Genomic DNA, 25,325 nt, shown 5'->3' with positions numbered 1-25,325 from the left:
TCAGTATACAAGGAAAAGCAAAGCATACATCAAAGTTTAAAATATTTATCTTTTATATTCTTGCTTTCTTCTAACATACACTTGTATACTAATGTTAGCCATTGGTATGGAAGAGATCCCGTTTGTAAATTCATTCACGCTCCACATAACCTGATAAGTAACTGACAAGCCGGTACCGTATTTTTTCAACCTCTTCACATGTTCACCTGGATTTTTTATTCATATTTAAGGGACATTTGCCTGAACAAATAACATTTGATGTTGGAAAAACCACCTAACATAAATAATTGTCATAATCAGAAGATCAAAGTTGAATAAATTTCATTTAAATGTGCCTATTAACATGCAAAAATTTGCTTTACCACTCAAACGGAAAATTATACTACATGTGTATACGAAAAAGGCTGTTGTGTTGAAAACTGCATGACATTTCTCTCAATGGAATCTTCAACCACTAAGGCACTTTTGTCAGTGGAATTTATGTATACAGTTACGAAAATCATGCTAAAAACGATTTGTTGGTGTCATTCTGAGATACAAGGGTCACAAAACTGCGAATTTTTTACTCTACGCATCAGTTCTCTGAAAATTTCATAATATTGGTTGCATAGGTGATTGACAAGGCTGAATTAGGGTAATGCAGATGTACTGTGAACCAGCATTTACAGGTCAAAACATATTTCACTGGAAAACAGGATTCTCAAGCTGCCTAAAAAGTATCATACTTTATTATTTTAATGAGATTTCCCTAAATAGCATCTGGAACCAAATGACTCCTCCACAAATGACTGGTGTGAATCAAGGCAAACATCTTGAGGAATTCATCCAATCTAACGAACCGGCCCCGATAGCACAGCTGGTGGAGCATCTGCATTGGGAGTGGTAGATCCAGGGTCAATCCTGGGTCAAATCACAACTAAGACCTTAAAAGAGGAAGTTGACCCATATCAGTATGATGGCTCGGGCGGAAAGGCTTACTTGCCTTGGATAAGGCGTTTCAGTGAAGCAGCACCAGATCAAAGAGCGATGGAAATCATTCCTGCAACAAGGAGGCACATTACATGCACTCTAAGGATTCCTTTGTCATTATAGAACTGAAAAGTTGTCAAGTACGACGTTAAACCCCAAGCACTCACTCCAATCAAACGCATTACTATCAGATTGCGCGGCTGTGATGTAGCCATGACCCATTCACTCCATGAAGTGACATGTAACACACAATTACTGCATAAGACATTATTTTGAGATGGTTTCCAACGATTTAGTTAGGTGTTTTCGAAGGTGCTTTCTCTGACACCTGCAATGATTAGGTCAGCACTGCTCTCATCTTGGAAGCTACCACCACAGAACTGAAGCATAAAGTTCAGCGATAGCCTAGAGTGGTGCTTACATTTATTTCCATTTGTTTCAGAAAAGAGCATGAATCTAACTGTACAACAATCATATCGTAATTTTGTAAACATTTTAACAGGGGTCAAAATCACCAGCACAACCTCTCCGGAGGCAAGGACCTGAAGTAGGAATACCCCGGCCGTGTATCTACAGGTTAAAATGATAAAGATGACTTCCTGTATCAACAGTTCAAACTATGGAAGGAATATCCTGCCATATTTCCGAGAAAGTTATTTATCACCTGGGCATTCATCACCGAAGTCCACAACTTCATCTGCCATGGGCTACTGCTTTGACGGAAACCACCTTCGACATTAGAGAGCTAGAGTAAACGTGGCGACGCCTCAACTAAAGGTTTTTGATCTGAAACTAGAAACATTTTTTTCTAGTTTGTACTGAACAGGACAAAATGGGATAGTCTATTCTACTTCTTTGCTGAAAACACCATGGCTTGTTTCCCTTGTATTGTGTAATGTCATGATGTCAATGTGACCCCGGTTCATTCATCAGCCGTTGATGACCAATCACCACAAATAAAGAACAGCATTTGTTTAAAACATGAATGACGTTGCAACATTCTATAGACAAAGATATAAGCCAGGGATGAATATTTTCCACACAATGTTACACCAGACAAGTAGAAAGATAGTTAATGATCTATTTTAGCAAAGAAAACGTCCACAGTCTTATTACGTAATGGGAGATGTCTGATGAAAAAGCAAAAATTTAAAGCGTTGCACTTCATCTTCAGCTCCTGCCAAAGTAGATGTAGCTGGAATCGAACTTGCAACATCATTACAAGTTATAGAGATCACAACATACACCACATGTAGATAGGAGAAATTTATTATCTCCATATAGATTACATTACAAATACATCATCTGCATGCTCAAACACAATATCAATTCTGTATTAAAATGGGTTTTACTTAGAAGGCCTAAAACTGCAAAATAACTACTTCCATAAAGATTTACAGGAATAAAATAACCATTGCAATTTACAAAGGCTTGATTTTCCCATGTACAGTCCTCATATATATATAAAGAAGAGTTTGGGAATACATATTAAAATTTTAGGTGTGAAAAATATGAAATGAATGATGTATGGTATATTGATGTCAACTCCTCTTCCTACAAGTTCTGTGATGCATAATATCTTGATGTCAACTTGACTGCTGCGAGTTCTTTGATGTGGGAAGTATCTTGATGCTGACTCAAACTGCTAAAACCTCTGTGGTGTGAGAAGTACAGTATCTTGATGTAGACTCCCCTTGCTACGAGTTTTGTGGTGTGTTTGCTGTACGAAGAGGAAGTCTTGTCTTGCCATTGTTGTTAACTGGAGTTTTCTGGGCTGGTTTTGGGATTTTCTTTGAACGAGAACTCCGTGAAGAGATCTGTAAATATAAAGCAGCATGTGCTTATTATACTGATGTTCCAAGGTTAACTGATAATAATCTGACAAGATACATCAGTATTTGAATGAATGATTAAAGCCATATCATGTTAGAAATCAAGATGAAACACTACTGTTAAAGGTTACATTAATTAGAACTCTAAAATGAATTAAATTTAAAATGAATGGAAAAAAACAAAATAATCTATAAAGTTTTTGTTGCAGACAGGTAAGCAGCCTGAAGTTCGTGGACAAAACTGCCTGTCTATTCTTCATGGCATGAGAAATTCAACCCACAACAAACTCAGAATAGACAATTCTACTTATGCCAAAATTTAAAACGGTAGCACAATAGTATTACTGAGTTTATGGTGCTGGAACATGAAATTTTGATACATAAAGATAATATTTAAGCAGAGGTCATTAGTGTAAATGGCCCAAAAATAAGTTAGCAAAACCATAGTTCTGATTTTGATTCATTAAGCCAGAAATGGCTTTGTGGAATTGGATGCAGCTCCTGTATTCAAATACATTTGTGTCTTACTGTCATTTTAATACCATATCTAATAAAATGCCACTGTTTACTTCTGCTTGCATATAGCAATCATCAGGATCTGGAAACACAAAGCTTTCTCTGAACTTACAACACACTGTATCATACTTCTGGCTCAGATTTAAATTGATTTATTTATTTATTTGACTGGGGTTTTACAACTTACTCAAGAATATTTCACTTATTCAAGGGCAGCCAGCATTATGGTGGGAGGAAAGCTGGCAGAGCACAGGGGGAATCCACGGCCATCTGCACGTTGGTAGTAGACCTTCCCACGTAAAGCCAGCATGAGCAGGACTTCGAACCGTGCTAACCCCCTCGGCCTCAGAGGCCCCCCAGATTTGAAGGGAAAGCTTAATTTTGTACACTAAAGCAAGTACAGAGGGTTTTGACAAAGGCTGACCTTGTTTTCCTTGTAGGATCTCCCCGATTTGACAGAGGACTCGCTTCCTGCCTCACTCACACTGTCACTATTGTCTGGTGATACTCTAGGAGGCAGCATTAGCTCCACACTGGGGAGGTCCTCTGGTGTCGCCTTTTCTTCTACATGTGACTCTGTCTGTACACATAAAACAATGGTTATTTAGTATATTTCAGGTGTAGGTAAACCATTGATTGATTTGATTGGTGTTTAATTTTATATTCAAGTAGATTTGAGTGACTGAGTGAGTGCTTGGGGTTTAACGTCGTACTCAACAATTTTTCAGTCATATGACGACGAAGGAATCATTAGGGTGCATGTACGTGTAATGTGCCTCCTTGTTGCAGGACGGATTTCCGCCGCTCTTTTATTTAGTGCTGCTTCACTGAGACGACTTACCGAAGGCAAGTAAGCCGCCCCGCCCGAGCCATTATACTGATACGGGTCAACCAGCACTATCCCCTTCATGCCGAACGCCAAGCGAGGAAGTTACAACTTCCTCTTTTAAAGTCTTAGGTGTGACTCGATCAAGAATTGATCCTGGATCTACCGGTCCCGAAGCGGACGCTCTACCAACTGTGCTATCCGGGCCGGTTAAGTAGATTTGAAGATATAACCCTAGCAAATCAAACATGAATTCTGACCCCATACAAAGACAAGAAGCAGTAAAATATTGACTGACAACATTAATTTTAGGCTTCCTATTAATGAAGTGAATACCAAATTTTTACAAAGATTTACTTATTTGATTGGCATTTCATGCCATACTCAAGAATATTTCACTTATACGACAGCGGCCTGCATTCTGTTGGGAGGAAACCCACAACCATCTGCAGGTTACTGCCTGGCCATCCCATGTATGACTGGAGAGGAAACAAGCATGGACTTGACTCGAAAGCCAGTCACATGGGCGAGAGGTTCCTGAGTCACTGTGCCATCAACAAAGATACATGAATTTCCTTCCAAGATATTCGGGTACCATACACATGTATGACTATAACAAGCCTTCAGCCAAAGCTGTCGGCGGGTGAGACCACATCTCAAGTATACATGTATTTTGAATACAGACCTCTGATTGGCCACTGTTTTCTGCATCCTCAAACAAGGTCACAGCAATCAGGTCCATCTCTTGTTCTCTCTGTTTTCGGTATCTCTGTATTAAAATCTCGTGAGGCTCCGTCTTGCTAAGGTTCTGTGGATAAGCAAACTCTCGTCGCTGGGGGGTCAAACCTGAAGTACGAGAGAAAAACACAAGCTCTTACCACATTCTTAGCTAAATGTGACAACACAGTCTTAGCTAAATGTGACAACACAGGCTTAGCTAAATGTGACAACGCAGGCTTAGCTAAATGCAACAACACAGGCTTAGCTAAATGCGACAACACTGGCTTAGTTAATGCGACAACACAGGCTTAGCTAAATGTGACAACACAGGCTTAGCTAAATGTGACAACACAGTCTTAGCTAAATGTGACAACACAGGCTTAGCTAAATGCGACAACACTGGCTTAGTTAATGCGACAACACAGGCTTAGCTAAATGTGACAACACAGGCTTAGCTAAATGTGCCAACACAGGGTTAGCTAAATGTAACAACACAGGCTTATTTATTAATTTCACTGGTGTTTAAGGCAATACACAAGACTTTTTAACACACACGACAGCAGTCCGTATTATGAGTGGAGGAAATCTTCAAAGCTGAGTGAAGCACCTACACTTGGCAAATTAGTGATAAACTTTCCTACCTTTGGTAAACAAACAAACACCATATTGGTGGAAAAGAATAAAATAAGGTCAAAGATTGTTTCATGGCCCTTATGTGCTGTCAAGCACTTAATCACACCAACATAAACAATGGAAGCAGTGAATTATAAAGTCACTACCCAAGGCCAGGATTGAACCCAAACTACATGTGTGACCAGCTGAAAATTACACACACTAGAAATGCCCATGTCTCACCCACAGGCCTCTATATCTGTAATTCAATCTTTTCGCATATCTGCAAGGTGTATATTCAAGTATATTCTGAAGGCATTATTCTGTGTGGACTGTTAAAATTATACTTTTTATGATGCCCTGAAATTAGCCAATCCAACCAATGTAGTTTTGTGTCCAAAATCAAATTAATTGCACTGAGATTCAAAGCTGCTCTGTCATGCTAAAAGGTTGAGAAATTAGGGTGAGTTAGTTTTTAATCCGTGAGTGATTACTAATAATTTTGGATGGTATGATTTATTCATTTATTTGATGGGTATTTTACATCATACTCAAGAATATTTTACTTATGCTACAGCGGCCACCATTTTGGTGGGAGGAAACTGGGCAGGGCCCGGGGGAAACCCATGACCATCTGCAGGTCTGGATGGTATGAAACCTTGAAACTCGCATCTTAATATACCGACTGGCATGTCATGGGCAAGAGAAGAACTTCCTTTAACTCGGTGGACATAACCCTAAAATCAGATACAGTATAGGATGTGGCAGGATGTACCAACATTAAATTCAAACTGCTACATCATGTGGAGTAACTGAAGTCATGGACAAATTTTTATGACAAGACCATAAACATGCATGTAAAATAAAAATATTTTTAAATTTCTAACACTTAACACTGTTAAATGCATACCATTTTTCAACAAAGTGACATATTTTGCTTGACTCTGATACATCAACCCTATAAGACCTTTTTGTGAAGTTTGATTAATTTCTTTTTTAATTTAAGCCAAACTTCATTATTTTCACCAAAAATATCATTGAAACACTTTTACGTGTTTCTGAAAATTCATTGTTAAATACCAAACTGTCGGTGAAATACTGTACTTAAAAAAATGATTCAGAAAAGTGATTTATCAAAAATTCTTCCCAACCTTGTTACTTTGACATTGCTTTGACGTCACCTAACCCACCTGTAGGTATATCCTTCTGTAGCTGACTTGTCAAGAAGTCTGTGAGTCCAGTCTCCTGTTTGGACAGGTCTCTCCTGGTCATCTCACAGAAGCTGGTCACCTCTGTGGCTGTAGCTGAACACTGACCATCCAACTGACCAATGTCAGCAGTAAACTGTTCAGACATCTCTACAGCATCTGTGGTCAAGCGATCAAGGTGGTCAGACACCTGGTGCTGAAGAACCTGTGTTAGAAGGCACACACTAATGTATATACTACAATAGGAACACTGCTATATGACTTTGATTTTCTTCTTAGTTGAACCTTTGTCTTGCAAAAGCCAATCGCCCACTAACTGATTTTTGACTTGGACTATTTCACTCTGGCCATGGTGGCCAAGTTCGTGAATGTAAGAAGTACCCTAAATCACCTAAAATTTCCAACAAAAAGCATTTTCAGAGTTAAATAAATTTCACAAAATATTATTTTCAGTGCTGAAACTTACAATTTTCCAGTAAAATATCATCCCATGTTCCAAACAAACCCGAAAACACCTGTCTAAAATCAGCAGAACGCTGAGAAGCAGGAAAAATGGGAAATCTAGTCATGGACGAAATTTATGGTCATTTCATAAAGGTTGTATAGCACGACGTCTCAAAAGAATTGCAACATATTTTGAGATAAATTGTAAGATAACTTGTGCAAAGAACCGAAGTATTACATGTACATGGGGCACTACCAAGTGATACTTGAATAACTCCACGAATTACCTGTGTCTTCTGGTTACTGATATTGAGATGTGTGATGAGGGAGGTACTGTGTGCTGTTAGCTTCTCACACACCTCTGTACAATGGTCAGACCATGCCTGCAAACAACACACAACTCTTTGTGATCAGATTGCCTTTTAGTCAGCTCCTTATACACTATAAACAGCTCAATTTTCCCACAAAAGCCTTAATATGAACATAATCTTGACAATAAGAAAATTATCAACACAGATGTGCATGGAAATTGTGCCAGCTTAGATGAACAGTGTATTAATTTGGCTGTCAATATTAGAAAACAAAAGCAAGTTGTTCTTAGTTTCCAACTGTAATACCACTGTTTGATGTTGATGTTTTTAACATTTCTAACACTATTTTCTACATGGATGAAATTTTTTCCACTTTTACCATTTTGCCCACATACAGGTAAAGTGAAACATACACAGATGTAAGTAGACTGTGACAATGGCACGTTTTAAGTGTTTGTTGCTGTGAAACACTGCTGGATTCCGCAATAGCTAGGCCGCTTCCCTTCACAGGTGACTGACAGTTGCCCCTGGTTACTCTGTACTCACCTGTCTACATTTCTCTGTGAATGCTGTACACTCTCCCACAACATCCTTCCCTGATTGGCTGCAGCTACTCAAATTCTCGTTTAACTGTAAGACATAAGGCATAAGAGAACACTTTGTGATATTCTGACTTGCATAACGATGGAACAAACATTCAGAAAGAAATTTTGGAAAGTTCAAAGAAGAATGGCTCTCAATAATAGCCTACTATTCACAGTTCAGTTATGTTTGCATATGCCACCATTACAAATGCAATCAAGTTGCTGGTCGGTAGCTGTTCAAAAAATGTAGAGATACTTAGAATGACAGTTATGTCGGGAAAAATAATACATCTCTGAATTTTTGTTTTATTAATTTTCTAGCCAGTGAAAAATCAAAATCAACTATTGCAGAATTTGTGCAAATAATAAATGCACACCAAAATCTAGGACATACCTTGGTCACCCATCCCTGTGAGGACTCTCGCTGTGCCGCTGTACAGGACGTAAATGACTCCTCATGAGACACTAACTTGCTGTGGCAACTCTGTACTTCACTGCAGGACGCGACATCAACAAAATCACATAAATTCTAATACAGTGAATGCATGGATGTACAAGTGGAATCTACAAATTTGTTATGAATAATACTATTTGTTCTTCAGGGTTTGTTCTGCTCATGATCATTCAAGTACATACATGTGAAGGAGGAATAGACTGCAAAGCACCAGAATATAAGTACAACCAAGGTCAAATTGTCCATGTACTTAAATCTGACACATTCCTGTCACTGACTGTCAGAACTGAATTAGACTTATTATCTTTATCTTTTTTACTTTAATTTTACAAGAATATATTTTTTCAAGCTTATTGCAAAATGTAGGATTTAACTCCACAAAAGAAAAAACAGAATCCAGATGTCTGAATACCCCCTTCCATCCCCCAACATTTCCAAGAATAAAGGAAACAAAATGAAAATTAAAATAATAATCAGACTTTCATTATTATTAAGCATGAAAATGTTCGTTTGATATAAAAAATATACACAAAATTTCAGAGAAATTGGTGCAATACTTTAGCAGGAGTTGCATGGACAAAATCTGTGTACAAGAAAATCCATTACTGCACTACGTACACAAACGACAGTAATAATGAAAATAATTACCCGAGCGCCATTAAACTTAAGCATGCACATTTTTATATGACAGGGAAGACGTATGCGGGATTTTCCTGGAAATGGTTAGGAAGAGTTGCATGGACAAAATCAGGTCTACAGACAGACATACAGGGTGATTATATCCCTTTGGTGAGCGGTGTATAATTACGTAGCTTCAGTGTGTAATCGTGCTCCTGACACCATCACTGAAATACAGAAGTTTACAGTGTTGCCCTATCTGGTGAAATAGGTCACTCTTTGCGAGGTAAACCAAACGAGCTGGAATCTGCTCTGGTAAGGGCCCACATAATCAAACGAGTTATGGTGCATGTTAGCATGGGTGATCACAGTACAGTAAGTCCGCCAGTACCACATACATTGTCCATGTGCCTGGCACCAGATCTTATACTTACTCTCTTACTGATCGGACAGTAGACAAATCTCCTCTGATTCTAGAGGTAAGTTCCTCTTCCTGCAATGTAACAACCAGATGAACATTTTGACAACTCATTTTATGGACATTATTATCTTAGTCCTCTCAGAGATTATTTCAACAACTGGACAGTCAACTGGGTTTTTGTATTTGAACAGCAATGCACAAAAGTCATATACAAAATATTATTAACGAATACAAAATTATATAAATGGATTAAGCATATACAGAATCTGCTGAAATGAGTGTATTTAAATGACTTGAAATTCATCCCTATGTAAGTTACTCAATTTGCTTCATTCTGTCTAAAAACCCAAGACTTGATTAGAAATCCTTCCTCCTTGTGTGTCCCTTAGGAATATGAACAAATGATTAGGGTTCTACACAGCTGTAGTAGAGTTTCAGTCAGAGGTATTACATATATCTGTGAATTATCTACCCACCTGTTTGCTGTAGCTTGTAAAATGCTCCTGTTTCTGTTGTATCAAGCCTTGCAACTCTGATAACTTTTCACTGACAAGCTGTTAAAGAGATTACGCTTTCAAACTTAAGATTAGCGAGTTTGTCTCAGACATTCATCAGGACAAAATTTTTTACCCATTTTTTAGAAACAGCATTTCACTTATGAGAGAAACAGTTTGTTCTGATACACACATTTTAAATCATTTTTACTGTTTTAATTTGATTACTCTTGGCACTGTAGCCGTACATTTAAAAAACAAAGACCAAAGATCGTAAGATTACATCTTTAACTACATGTGAGGAGACATTTCCTGCCCTTCCATTAAGGTGAGGGACTAACGTACCTGGTCTAGACGACATCCCTCCTCCCGAGCCTTAACCCGCTGAGCACTCATCTCTGACACCTGATTGTCAGTGGCACTAATGTAACGCTCTAATGAGGACACTATGCCATCCAGGTCCCCCCATAACTCATTAGAGTGGGCATGCTCCTGGGCATCGAGGCTTGACAGCTGTAAAACAGAAAAGTAAAACTTGCTAAACGTGAGCCATGAAAGAGGCAGTTGTATTTTCAGACAAATATGCTGTGGCTCACACTTTCCTCAGGAGCATAATAGTACCACTGAATACAGTAATAAAACTACAGATAGAACATAACTGTGATAGGCAGCTATCATAACTGATAAAGAAAATCCACAGCACTTTCCTACTGGAACTTGACAGAAATATGTGAATGCCTATGTGTTTACTCAACTGGTAATTCTACACAAATTTACACTTGCATAAATTCTAACCCCTAAAAGTTGCATTTCAGTAAACGTCTTACATTACCTACCTACGCAGACATGTCCAGGTGGGCATTCTAACTCAAAACCTTCAGAGGCTTGTTGTCAGTCTTGGACTATAGATTTACCTGTGTGTTAATCTGCTTACTGAACTGTTGTAGTGAGGTCTGTGTGGAGTCAACCTTTACCTGTGTATTAATCTGATCACTGAACTGCTGTAGTGAGGTGTGTGTGGACTCAAATCTTACCTGTGTGTTAATCTGCTCACTGAATTATTGTAATGAGGTCTGTGTGGATTCAAACCTTACCTGTGTGTTAATCTGCTCACTGTGCTGTTGTAGTGAGGTCTGTGTGGCGTCAACCTTTACCTGTGTATTAATCTGATCACTGAACTGCTGTAGTGAGGTTTGTGAACTAAAACCTTACCTGTGTGTTCATCTCCTCTCTGAACTGTTGTAATGAGGTCTGAGTGGACTCAAACCTTAACTGTGAGTTAATTTGCTCACTGAACTATTGTAGCGAGGTGTGTGTGGACTCAAACCTTACCTGTGTGTTAATCTGCTCACTGTACTGTTGTAGTGAGGTCTGTTCGAACTCAAATCTTACCTGTGTGTTAATCTGCCCACTGAACTGTTGTAGTGAGGTTTGTGTTGACCCAAATCTTACCTGTGTGTTAATCTGCTCACTAAACTGCTGTAGTGAGGTTTGTGAACTCAGACCTTACCTGTGTGTTCATCTCCTCTCTGAACTGTTGTAATGAGGTCTGTGTGGCGTCAACCTTTACCTGTGTATTAATCTGATCACTGAACTGCTGTAGTGAGGTTTGTGAACTCAAACCTTACCTGTGTGTTCATCCCCTCTCTGAACTGTTGTAATGAGGTCTGAGTGGACTCAAACCTTAACTGTGAGTTAATTTGCTCACTGAACTGTTGTAGTGAGGTTTGTGTTGACTCAAATCTCACCTGTATGTTAATCTGCTCACTAAATTATTGTAATGAGGTCTGTGTGGACTCAAACCTTACCCATGTGTTAATCTGCTCACTGCACTGTTGTAGTGAGGCCTGTGCAGACTCAAATCTTACCTGTGTGCTAATTTGCTCACTGAACTGCTGTAGTGAGGTCTGTGCGGACTCAAATCTTACCTGTATGTTAATCTGCTCACTGAAGTGCTGTAGTGAGGTCTGTGCGGACTCAAATCTTACCTGTGTGTTAATCTGCTCACTGAATTGCTGTAGTGAGGTCTGTGTGGACTGAAGTATATCTTCAACAGCAGACATCATCCTTCTGAAAACAGTCCTCTCAAACTGGGTTAAGGACTCCTGCTCTTTCTCCTGGAAACAGAAACCAATTGCATCCAGACATGGAATTATAAATTTAGGTTTTATTTACCTTTAGCAGGATCAGTCAAAAACTTCAGCAGAAACTGGAGATGAACTCTCTACCAAATGACAGGGCTGCTGTTTACAAGTTGTTCACAGATTTATGAAGATTCTCAACATTTCACTCTCATTCATTTCAAAATCATGTCATAGGCTTACCTTGATTGATGAGACATTTTTGACAATATCTTGTACATCGCTGGTACTCTCCTGTTGACTAGTCTTCAGGTGACAGTCAAGATCTGATAGTTTTTCTTCCACAACAGAATTCAGCGATGATAACTCTTCTTTCAATTTACCAACTTCTCCTCTTTTCTTTTCCAACATGCCACCTGATATGGAAAATAACACAAGGTGTGTACAATAAATTAGAACTGTAATGTGAGCTGTTATAGAATTTAACTGATGCAGACTGACTTGAACCGCCTGACCTAACCATTATAAATACTTATTTCATTGGGGTTTTGTGTTTTTCTTGAAGATTTTTCACTTGATGGCAGTCAGTTTGCTTGAAGGAGAAAACAAGAATGCCCTCAGTAATCCACCGGCCTTGACGAGCAAACAACAATCATTCCCTCACATGTCTTCGCCAAATTCATCTACAGTTTTTGAAGTATTTCAAATTTTAAAATTGGCTATACAGTGCAAACAGCAAAGTGCCCGTTTTTGTTCGTTATCAACCACATGTTCTATTACACTGTTATGTGCATGCATGTAAGTTAGCCTTGCAGTGTTTTCTCCATGTGGAATACCAGTTACAAACAGAGGCATTGCCTTCCACGTTAAACATTTCAATGATGCTAGGAAAAAAAGATGGTTTTGTTTGCAATCTTACTAAGCTGTTGTCGCGTCTGAGTGATGGACAGATGCCTTGTCTCCTCAAACTTCTGGACACTGTCCTTTATCCTGGTCATTTCTCGTGAGAACTGCTCCTGGAACGTCTCCTTACACTCCTCGTTCTGCGACTCGACCTTCCTCTTCCTGTCCAGCTTGTCGTGAAGTCCAAACACGTCCGCGGTGGACAGGTCTGCTGTTTGTAATAGCTGGTGCGACACACAAGGATATACAGATGATAAAAAAGAGCACAATTTGTACACTGTGGCAAAGTTATGATATGTCTGACTGCCATGTTTCATGTGGCGATAGCCAATTACCTTTTGTCCTACTGTAATTCCTCAACCTTTCTGCATGTTTACCTACATGGATCATCTTCAAAATTTGCCATTTAACATACACAACATTTGAGGGACTAAGTAAGAACATACATATTCAAATTTCTGATTTCACCTTGAGTTCTAAAGTTTAATAAAATAAAAAAAACAATGGGAAAATTACAGTAGAATATGCAAAGTTGTCTATTTCTATGGATTAAATATATATATATATATATATATATATATGTATAAAATGACGAATTATTGATTTTATTATCCTGCCACAAAAGAGAACTTTAACACATGGATAAAACAAATTGATCATGGATTGAAAGCCAGAGTGTAAAGAGAAAGCAATCAATTTACAATGACTGCTATATCGACATACAATCTCACCTGACTGGCTTCAGTATACAGTGAACCTTCTGTCTCCACATGATGCTCCACCAGATGGCGCTGTTCATCTCTGTCTTGCGTTGTTAACTGAAGGTCTGTCTTTGTCTCATCTAGTACGGTTATTGTTTCCTCCAGGGTTTTCGTGGTGGAGTCCAGCTGGTTTTTGGTGTTGACCAAGTCATCTTTGGTCTCCGTAAACAGATCGTTTATCTGGTAAAGGACACAGAATTAAGACCATCCAAAAAAAAAAATTAACTAAAAAAAAAGGAAAACAACAAGTGCAAAACTCATAACAGGCACAGTTCCTGCATAGGATTCAATATCTTGCCCCCAGGCCTCCCGATACATGAATGGCTGATGATAGATAGATAAAAGATAGAATATCACAATTTTACTGACTGTCCAACAAACTTAACAACTGATATATACAGTTGCTTAGCTGAAGCTAAAGTTTGACACAAAAACAGCTTTTGTGACAATTAATATCAAAGCCATTACGGCTTTGGGGGTGTAAAATATAAATTCAAGTATCTCAAACGACAGTCACAATCTCCGCTTTCGCCTACTAACTGCGACAACAGGTGCTGCTTGAATACTTTTTTAGGTCAAAAGCATGGTATAGCCAGTTTTCGACCGGTACACAGCCTTGTGTGGGTGCCATAACCTTCAGTTGGTGCAGACACCAATGATAATCAGACAACCCATAATGGATTCTTATAAATTTTCCACTGTCTGTCAGAATAAAAAGCGCAGCTTAAAATATTTCCGCACAACGCACGTGTTTGTAAACAGCACCACAGTCAGTCACAACTAGTCCAGGGCGGACTTGCCCATACTGGAAACATCTATACTTCGGAGACACAATCGGCAGTGTGCCTGACTGACACTGCTGGCATCGCGCACAAGCCAGTCCTTGAAATCTGGGAACTGCAGCCATTCATCACTAAAACGACAATTGTATGGCATCTCTAATGTTTTTTTTTCAAGACCAAATCACTCTCAAGTACTACAGCATAAGTTCTTACCGTCAAATCAAAACATGGCGATCTTAGTGCCCTCTGGCGGAGAAAAGGAAGTCTATAGTGGTGCAAAACTATGACCACTTTAGGTGCATGCCCGTTGCCAGTTGATTCACAGATCCTTACCACAGAATAACTTTCTTCACGTGACACAAACAAAATCAAGTACTTTCAAGGACCTCCACATAAAAATGGTCAAATTCAAGCACTTTCCAGTCCTTGAAATACCAAAATAAAATTCAAGTACTGTCAAGGTTTTCAAGGACCCATGCGAACCCTGATATAAGTAGAAAGCTGTTTAAACAAAGGGTACATGAGACACTGGGGTGTGTTGTGGTACAAACCAGGGGGTACTCACCTTGACCATTTCTTCTGTCATGACCAAAATCCTATCCTCCAGCTCTTTGATGCTGTCTGTCTGCTGGGCTATGGTCGTTTGCATGGCACTGTAACCAATGCAGTTAGATCAGGGGGTTAGAAGTTCAATATAAAACATCTTATTGCTACATATCATAAAAGTTGTTAATACCTTTCACCAAACAGCATGTCATGGTGGACAGCTTTGGCCATCCACTCATATGTTATTTTCTGACACACTTCTACACTTGACTTCTCAATGAGTAGGTTTCAACGACAGCCCAGGTATCAACAACTAATTTTTTACTGACACACTCCCATACCCCTCCCTTTGCAGGTACCAACAACTGTAATTTTACTGACACACTCCCATGCTCCTGACACTGCAGGTACCAACAAATGTAATTTTACTGACACACTCCCATGCTCCTGACACTGCAGGTACCAACAACTGTAATTTTAATGACACACTCCCATGCTCCTGACACTGCAGGTACCAACAAATGTAATTTTACTGACACACTCCCATGCTCCTGACACTGCAGGTACCAACAACTGTAATTTTACTGACACACTCCCATGCTCCTGGCACTGCAGGTACCAACAACTGTAATTTTACTGACACACTACCACGCTCCTGACACTGCAGGTACCAACAACTGTAATTTTACTGACACACTCCCACGCTCCTGACACTGCAGGTACCAACAACTGTCATTTTACTGACACACTCCCATGCTCCTGACACTGCAGGTACCAACAACTGTAATTTTACTGACACACTCCCATGCTCCTGACACTGCAGGTACCAACAACTGTCATTTTACTGACACACTCCCATGCTCCTGACAGTGCAGGTACCAACAACTGTAATTTTACTGACACACTCCCACGCTCCTGACACTGCAGGTACCAACAAATGTAATTTTACTGACACACTCCCACGCTCCTGACACTGCAGGTACCAACAACTGTCATTTTACTGACACACTCCCATGCTCCTGACAGTGCAGGTACCAACAACTGTAATTTTATGGACACTCCCATGCTCCTGACAGTGCAGGTACCAACAACTGTAATTTTTACTGACACACTTCCATACTCCTCACATTGCAGGTTTCAACTACATCAAGTTACAACCCATTCCATATTCCTCACAGTAGCAGTGCAGTCCAGCTTATTGGTGAATACCACGTGTTAAAACTCCTCATATAGTCATGTCTACAAATTTTTCGTTCAATGTTTTTGAAGCCAATCTCATTAAAACTAAAACAGTACCTCATAAGAAATTCTGCCCAGAGCTGGAGGCTGTTATCTTGACAGAGTTGGCTTGTCAATTCAAGTCTTATTTGTTTTTTTTTTATCATTCCTTTTATAATGAAGACAAACTGAAATACGTACGTGTAGTTTTCCTCGGCTATATAGATGCCATTCTTCTCCCGAGCAGCTTGTAAGTCTTTCTTCAACTTCTCAATCTCTCCAGTATACTCCTGCAGATACAGGATTTATACAGGCGTACAACTTATACATATATGTTTAGATCAAAGGCGACCGCAGGTATTATAATAAAACTCATTCTCACTCTGAAACACATTCTTTATCCTGCTCAATTTATGACATATCTGTATACAATAATTATAATCTCAAAATGACCAAACCACGATGCCACAATCTATTAGTGAAGATACACAATGTTGTGACAAGCAGGCTCAGCCACAGCAGTAAGCTTTTCAGAGTTTTCTGTTGAACACAGAAAGGCGCTGTGAGATTTGTTTTGGAAAGTTTCAGCCCCATATTTAATATTTTATGACCTTTATTTGTGACTAAAAATGCACTTTTGGGGCAAACTTTTCAGGGAAAGCACAGTAGTTCTATGTGGTGATCTATAACCAGGCCCATGGTGGGAATAACAGTAAAGACATCTGAGTTATTTACAAACCTATCTCTGTAGTCAATGCAATTCAATTACACAATGTATTTAGGATGAATAAGTTAAGGAAGTTTCAAATCCTCCCATACCTTTAGTAGGGCTTTCTTGGTTAGTTTCTGGTTGATTTCTGGTTTATTTTCTATGTTCTTTGCTCTGTGAGCATAGTCCAGAGTGCTCAAAGTTTCCTGCAGAAAACAACAGAAGAAAGCAAGGTAGCGAGATGAAAGATTAAAGTCATTATTGTAAACAAGAACATCACAAGATGGTACAGCCCATTCACCTGTCGCAACTTTCTCAAAACTTTTCCTCTGCTTATGTACAAGAAAACACAGTATTTAAGTGTTTTATGGTTCAGTACATATTCATATACTCATGGGGTTACTAGAAGGCAGTTGCTAGCTACCTGCCGCTGGCTACTTTTGTAAGAAATTGAGCATGTAGCCACCTGCATGTATTTTGACCAAAGCTCTTATTTCACTTCATTTAATTATCTGCCCGGTAGCCATCTACTTTTCCAGGGTAGCCTTCTGCTCAAAAAGATAGTGAATGCCTTGATACTGTGTCCTACCTCCAGGTTACAGGCTGCTGGGGATATTGTGGCAATGATGGAAGTTTTAGTCTTGCCTCCCAGCGAGTCTTGCAGCAGTCTGGTCAACTTACTCTCTCTGCAGAGGGGAGCACAACATTTAGGAGTAAATACTGTAATCAAGGTCAATAGTAATGATACTGTAAATTCTTCTAATTATACGCCAGATATGATTAGTGCAGAAAGAAAAAAATTACATTTCTCTTTCAGTTTTTTCGAGAAGTAAAACAAAAAAATGGACTAGCCATGTGAAGCAAGAGAAAATGTGTATTCCTGTTACAATTACATGTATATTGGCAGACCAGATGTCCCAAACATTAAAAAAAATACATTCCTTTGTAGGTTACAGAATGACCATAAACACAAGAACTGTATACTGTACGTGTCCTGGTGAAAGTTTTCTGCACAGTTTACTCATGACACATTTAGAATACATTAATCTCCACACTTCTCAATCCACAACTTACCTGTATGGAATGTGAGGGGCGTGTTCAACGAGGGCGGTGATCACACGACCCAGTGTCAGCAAACTTTGGTTAATGTTACCTGAAAGCCAATATCACACATTATGAGTATCAAACAATTCAGTAAGAATATACCTGTAGACAGGCTTGTTACAAATAAAAATTCCTTTACAAAAACAGGATTTACGCATTAGTCAGATTTTGGTCATTTTTAGTTTCCTGTACATTTCCTTGTCAGTACCACATCATGAACAAAGATTTGGGTCATTTCTAGGTTTATGTACATTTCCTTGTCAGTATTGTGTCATGAACAAAGATTTGGGACATTTCTAGGTTTATGTACATTTCCTTGTCAGTATCATGTCATGAACAAAGATTTGGGACATTTCTAGGTTTATGTACATTTCCTTGTCAGTATCATGTCATGAACAAAGATTTGGGACATTTCTAGGTTTATGTACATTTCCTTGTCAGTATCATGTCATGAACAAAGATTTTGTTCATGAAAGTAAAGATTTTGTTCATGTCTTGGCTCATGAGCTAGGCCTTGTCAGTACCACATTATGAACACCGGCATTAGCTGACTTACCTGCCTCTCTGGCCCGCTTGTCAACAGCACCTGAACGACCAATATTCTCACTGCCAGCCAAATCAACCTACAACATTGTAACAAAGTTACACCAAGTCATTATTTTATCAACATAATGTAAATTATATATTACAAGGATATAAATTATATAATCTGGATAGTGAAGACCATTGGTGTTGCGCTAAACTAGTCCTGGGGATCATCCAGTTTCTGAGGAACATTGTGGGGACCATCCAGTGTTCGGACAATGCTTCCACTGTGAATACTCAACTGGATTGTGGCTAGCCTGAGGACTCTCAAATCATTTGGATTGAGTGATCATTCAGCTTGGAGTCTGGAAAGCTAGTGTTGGGAACCATTCAGTTTCCCAGGAAAGTTTTCCATGTCTAATATTGTGTACTCTGATCCAGGGGTTTAGCCAGGGTATTAGGTGAGGGTGTCTCACTTGAGTGACCCAGGACCAATAGGCTGGGGTAGAGGGGCCGGAGATGCAAACTAGAGGCGTTCAGAGGTCTATAGTGGACAAAATTTAGTCAAACCACTGTTCTTCATGCTGTCATCATTTTTGTTATTTCCTCTGAAAATTTTACATGTTCATGTGACTAAGGTTCTTTTATTACAGATATATGTAGTATGAAAGTTGTCTTTGCATAATAGGCGAATGTCATTAAAGCCTTGTTCGCCTCTGCATCAGTGGCTTAGTACATGTATTTTTTAGCATGATCATGGAGCCTGATAGTTAGATTGATGGTTTAAATAAAAAGGAATTACACTAAACAAATATGGTGACTTTAAGTTGGACGTGGTTTTTGGTCGCACTGGCCACTGCCAATGATACTTACGTGGAATTTATACAGGGGGCCAACATCAACAAAACTGAAAGTAAACCAGGCCTGAAATTTCTCGTGCCCTCAATCCACTTGCCCACTCTGACTGCATACTTTCAATTTCAGTGTGTTGTAAGCCTGACAGTAACTTAGCCATGCGAACGTTTTCGTTCAACCTGCAGAAAACGTTTTTGCTTCAGTACACCTTTTTTTTCGTCACTTTGGGCCGTTACCTACACTGACTCGTTGGTCCACTTCCAACATGTCCAATGAAGTCATCGCTGTCAGTGTCAGCACCAGCGTATGCCTGGAGTTCAACATCAAGCTCCAAATCAGAATCCTGTTCGGTGTCTGAGTGTACACTAGCACGAGTTGAAGCTTTGTTGAAGAAAAAAGTTATCTTGCTAGATATATCAGAGCCACATTTTGACATCTTCCAATTTCAGCGCTTATGTACTTAGGCCGACTCCAAGTGGTTCGATGTTTCCTATACGTACCGGCTGCGTGGATCAGGTCTTGAATGTACTAATGATGGGAAATTCCTAAAGTATTAAATCTTTCGGTAGATTTAAAATATATTTTAACACGCCAAAAGTTTACAGAAATAATCTTTTATCCAGGGAATGAGATTTAAGACAACTTCGTCGCACTTCGTACTTTAGCGAAGAGAGACTACTCCTCGTCCAGCCAATACCGGCTCTGGTTGAATAACTAGGTCACGTTGATCGGGTGGATTTTAAAACATTTCGGCTCGGTAGGCTTTCTTAAACTGTGGTAGTGTTCGGCTAAGTGATTTTAAAATTTTGCCTGACAGGGAATCACGACAGAATAACAAGGTGTTGACATTTCATGTTTTACTGATTTGTAGACCATCTCAACATATAACTATTTAGCTGGAAAATAATTTGGCTCCCGTCTCAAATCCACTCTGCCCGTCTCATTATCACACGCCTGGTTTGCCCGTTGCACAGAAGGGGAGACGTATGGCTGGCTAAATCCTTGCTCTGATCTGTACTGTTCAAAAACCACTACAATGCACGTTTTAGCAAAATTCACCCTCAAATAAAAAAGGATGTAAATATGGAATGTTTTTGCATGAAATCCCCATTGGGTCAAATGTGGGGATTTGATGTGTGCAGGCCCACAGGTACTCACCAGGTTGAGTTTGCCTGTCTTCAGCAGTTCTTCTCCATCTATTGAGTTCTCCTTGGTGTGGATGATAGCAGAAAATACAGTGTGGGACCGACTGCAATGAACCAAGGCCCAAACAAAACGCTAATAATTTTGTGTATAATCTATGCTTACACAAATATCTAGGGGCACTGGTAAATTCAAATGCAAGTCATAAATATATGAGATCAAGGCCATTAAATACAATCATACTTGTGTCACCTTGAAACAATTTGATTCAAATTCTTATGTTAGATAATGTTAAATTTCTCAACATGTAAACATGCAGATCTAGGTATCAACCCTATCACTTCCATTTCCGAATTTAATGATAGATGCTTCGATGATTACTCCATCAATATATAAACAACAAAAATAAACAAACATCTACATGAAATGCGCATAAGTTTTCCAGTGAGATATAAGTGGTAGACAGACCTGGAAGAAGCATTCATCAGAGTAGCAGCTGTCTGTCTCTTTGCTGAGCCTCTCTCCAGAATCTGGTATACATCATTCTTGTTGTTGACCACGATTTCCTCCAGACCCTGGATCACCACCGAGCCCTGCCCAACAGACAACAGCCAGTGGAAGAACATGATTGATAAAACTAACACTGCTCATCATGTAATTTGATAATGTTAAATGTTCCCTCTGCATAAACTTTAAAGCCTGTACATGTACACAAATTGTCTATCAAATTCCCCTATAAATCAAATAAATGGCACAAATAAGTGTTTTCTGATAATTAAACCCCCAAAGCATGCACAAAATTGCAATAATTTATACATGCATATCTGCAAACATTTAAAATGTGAGTTTTTTTTTTTTTCAGGCTGGTTCCAGACATGTTGAAATGTACATATACATGTAAGTAACCATATCACACAACTGTTAGAGGACAACATTTGTCTGCTGGTTTTATTTCCACGGGATTTAACAACAGCTTCGACATTGCACTGATCCTAGCATAATGGTATCTGATATATGTTGGGGTGTTGAAATCACGTTTTGAGATCCGATTTTTCTGTCCATACATGTAGGACGACTTACTGACTATTTTCTCTCAGTCTTACCTTTTTGGTTCCATCTTCATAGATCTTGAGTCTTAGCGTATCATTACCACTACCCAGCAGATCAAACAGCTCCTCATTGTACAGCTCAAGGAATGATACCCGCACAGAATATTCCACTTCCTTTAATCAGAGAGAATAGTTCATGTCCATAAACAGAGAGAATATCCCCCATCCTATAAACATACAGAATAATTCATATCCTGTAAACGGACAGAATATTTCACATCTTATAAACAGAGGGAATATTTCATGTCCTAGAAACTGAAAAAATATTTCACAACCTATAAACAAAGAAAATATTTCATGTCCTGTAAACTTTGAGAATATTCCATGTCCTACAAACACAAAAAACACTCTCCACCTTTATATAACTTACAACAGACAAAATACTCCACATCCTACAACAGACAAAATATTCCACAACCTACAACAGACAAAATATTCCACAACCTACAACAGACAAAATATTCTTCATCTTGCAAAAGGCAAAATATTCCACATCCTAAACCAGATAAAAGATTCTTCGTCTTACAACAGACAGAAGATTTCATATCCTACAACAGATAAAAGCTTAATCATCCTACAACAGACAAAATATTTCACATCCTACAACAGACAGAAGATTTCATATACTACAACAGAAAAAAATATTCCACATAATACAAAATAGACAAAAGATTCTGTCTTACAAAATATAAATCCATAGAAATGGATTCAAACCTGTTCAAAAACATACAACTAACAATAAGACATTCCATAGGAATAACTCACTGATGCTTGCAGCCTCTCAAAGATGTTGTGCATGGCCCTGGGGATGATACCGCAGAGCGGGTCCTCTTCCCACGAGATGGTGGCATCTTCAGTTCTCTCCCCTTCCATTGTGAATGTCTTCCCAGTTCCTGTCTGGCCATAGCTGTACACACATGAGAGTCATTCAGTTATGCAGCCTCTGCTAAAGTTGGTAACCAGTCCAGAACATTTTAAACACAGGAATGGTTTACATATGGTAATATTTTAATATAAAGTCAGTCTAACTAAATGAGTCAAGAGTAAATAGAATGCCAAGCAATTAACTTACGCAAAAATAGTGCAGTTATAACCCATGAGCACCTCCTCTATAATAGGAGTGACAATTCCTTTGTACACCTCAATCTGTGGGGTATGAGCTGCAAACACATGGTCAAAGCTGAAAGTCTTGGTGTGTGGGTTAATGCCAATCTTCTCTTTCACCACCACTTCTCGTTTATCCGGGATTGTTTCCACCACTGAGTAAGAACTCTGCCGTTTCTCAGTATTGTTTAAAGGTCTGAAAATATACATCATTAAATGCAATTATACATGTACATGTATTAAACAGTATTTAGTCTAGATTAATGAATGAAAGCAAGCTGACGTGGACTTTTACTTCTACAATTTAGTTCCTGCAAACAGAAACTTGAAGGGATGCACACACAGTGATTCACAGCTGAACTTGAACAAATTAAACATGAATACCTTACACTAACAATATAGCCAACATGTATCGCACATGTCAACTTTGTAAGGAGTTTGGGGCTAAGCGATTTGAATAAAATACGAACTGACTAGAAGGAGAAGCAGTTTTGGATGGAAAATGACTTTTTTTTAAGCAATCTTAATTAATACATGTTTGGAAAGACTGGCGCCTAAACCAATGCCTTATGAATGCCTTATATAACGGATCCTACGTGTTTGGCTTCCATATGAATGAAAAGCAGGAGAGATAACGACAATCATGGCATGCAGCGACGTCAGCTGAAGGTGGATGTCACAAACCGACAAAGTACATGTAAATAACGATTGACCATTTCCCTGGACATAGGTTTATTTAATTTCGGAGGCAAACTCATTTTCTGACGTTATGGGATATCGTAATCAACCGTACTTTAACTCCTTGCCCCTTTCAAATTTCATCCGTGTCACTGTCAGAAATACTTCTGGATTTCTGTTTCACCCAAGCACTGGCCTCATTCACAGAGTGAATCATCACCGAATGCGAATCATTTCACGTCCGGATTTAATCTTACGGTAGACAATAGGACTAACGTGATCATACTTACCTGCAGCGAACAGAAACCTGTATGTGTTGATCCTTTTCTCCTTTTTTAGGAGCCATTTTCACGATTTAATCAAAGATAATTCAATGTTGTCGGTGAACGGGAAGTGGTCGACTTTCAAAATTGGCTCGCAACTGAGACACAAGCCAATAAGACGCCTTCGTTTGTAGTATGATAAAACGGACACAGCGATTGGCTGATATGATCTAACTAAGGGAGGCAACCAGAAAGTAAACACCGGTCAAAACAACTTGGTATGAGTAGTTGCCCTTGCCTGATGCAGCTGACAGCACGCATTTGTAAACCAAGTGGAAACAGAAAGAGATGGCTTTTAAGTTGTGTGAAAATGCTCCACAATCAAACTAGCATGTCAACGCCAATATCTGAAAATTTATTGTCTGGCACTGTACAAGGCCGATGAACATTTATTTCATTTATTTAAAGCCTCTTTGATTGTTGTCTATTGTCAAATATATTCAACAATGCTCAAGGATATATGGTTGTCAGGTTTATGAATAACCCTTCGCCAATCAGCTGTTAAGAAAGCAACAGTTACAATACTCGATTAATAATAAATCACAATTTATACTATCATTCCAGTAATTTGATGCCTAAGACAAGAAGACCAGCACAAAGATTCAGTACTGGAAAAGACTTCAAGTCTTTATGGAAAAGCTTTGTCTTTGTCAAGGTAAGCTCGAAGAACTACAATGGAGGCCTTGCAACCTCTGATACATGATCATGCAGATGTCGAGCATAGCCAGTGTACCAGTCAGTTTTATGCCTTTGAATATTTATGTATTTCATAGGGGTTTAATAAATATCATTATCACACCTGCAGATGGTTGTGGGTTTTCCTCCCACCATAATGCTGGCCACTGGGATACAAGTTAAAATGCTGTTGAGTAAAACTTCAAACACCAACCAAGTACATAAATCCACAGCATCCTCATAAAGTTCTCACTTTCACAAGGGCAGTCAAAGATGGAGGATCCCAGAGTGTACATATTAAATCAATATCCTTCGGCGAATAACTGATACTTTCACACATACTTCTTTTGTTTGATCGGCATTTTACGTCATACATTTCCCTTATACTATGGCATCCAGCATTATTGTGCGAGAGCACCTGGCAGAGCCCGACTAAAATCCATATGCTGCTGGCAGACCTTTCCCACATGTGGTACAGATTCATATATTATTATTAGAAGGCAAAGTAATCTTCTCTGAACTATAAGGAAGACAACGCGAATAGCCTATTAACCGTATACTAACACTTATGTTCGACCAATATGGTATGCATATCTGTTAGTCCATCAGTAACTTGCCAACAGTCAGTGGTTTATGCTGGGCACTCCACTTTCCTCCACAGATAATTCTAAATTGCCACCGTATAAGCAGTTAATTTATTAGTATTGTGTTAAGTAATCAACAAATAAATATACAAAAGCTTTATGAAAATGGGCTCATCCGCATAATACATATATACGTGAACAAACTGAGATAAAATA

The 25,325-nt window shown here is 38.9% G+C and overlaps 1 protein-coding gene across 1 annotated transcript; it reads right to left on the bottom strand.

The window, feature by feature from the left end:
- Positions 1 to 2,278: 2,278 nt before the first annotated feature.
- On the bottom strand, positions 2,279 to 23,937 carry LOC135478051 (kinesin-like protein KIF11-A). Its single transcript, XM_064758318.1, has 26 exons — positions 23,818 to 23,937; positions 22,818 to 23,045; positions 22,511 to 22,652; positions 21,740 to 21,859; positions 21,105 to 21,229; positions 20,652 to 20,742; positions 18,670 to 18,736; positions 18,084 to 18,162; positions 17,599 to 17,695; positions 17,120 to 17,215; positions 16,502 to 16,590; positions 15,102 to 15,189; positions 13,725 to 13,934; positions 13,010 to 13,217; positions 12,334 to 12,506; positions 11,998 to 12,126; positions 10,355 to 10,522; positions 9,992 to 10,069; positions 9,529 to 9,587; positions 8,417 to 8,516; positions 7,985 to 8,068; positions 7,415 to 7,510; positions 6,666 to 6,888; positions 4,829 to 4,989; positions 3,742 to 3,897; positions 2,279 to 2,786 (listed from the first exon to the last, which is right to left on the bottom strand). The coding sequence occupies exons 1-26, from the start codon at positions 23,871 to 23,873 to the stop codon at positions 2,667 to 2,669; spliced, it is 3,243 nt and encodes a 1,080-aa protein (XP_064614388.1). The 5' UTR covers positions 23,874 to 23,937; the 3' UTR covers positions 2,279 to 2,666.
- Positions 23,938 to 25,325: the final 1,388 nt, after the last annotated feature.

This window comes from Liolophura sinensis, chromosome 1 (assembly GCF_032854445.1).
Source record: "Liolophura sinensis isolate JHLJ2023 chromosome 1, CUHK_Ljap_v2, whole genome shotgun sequence".
Taxonomy (NCBI): domain Eukaryota; kingdom Metazoa; phylum Mollusca; class Polyplacophora; order Chitonida; family Chitonidae; genus Liolophura; species Liolophura sinensis.
The sequence above is the reverse complement of the archived record's forward strand: the minus strand, read 5'-3'. Positions and strand labels throughout refer to the sequence as shown.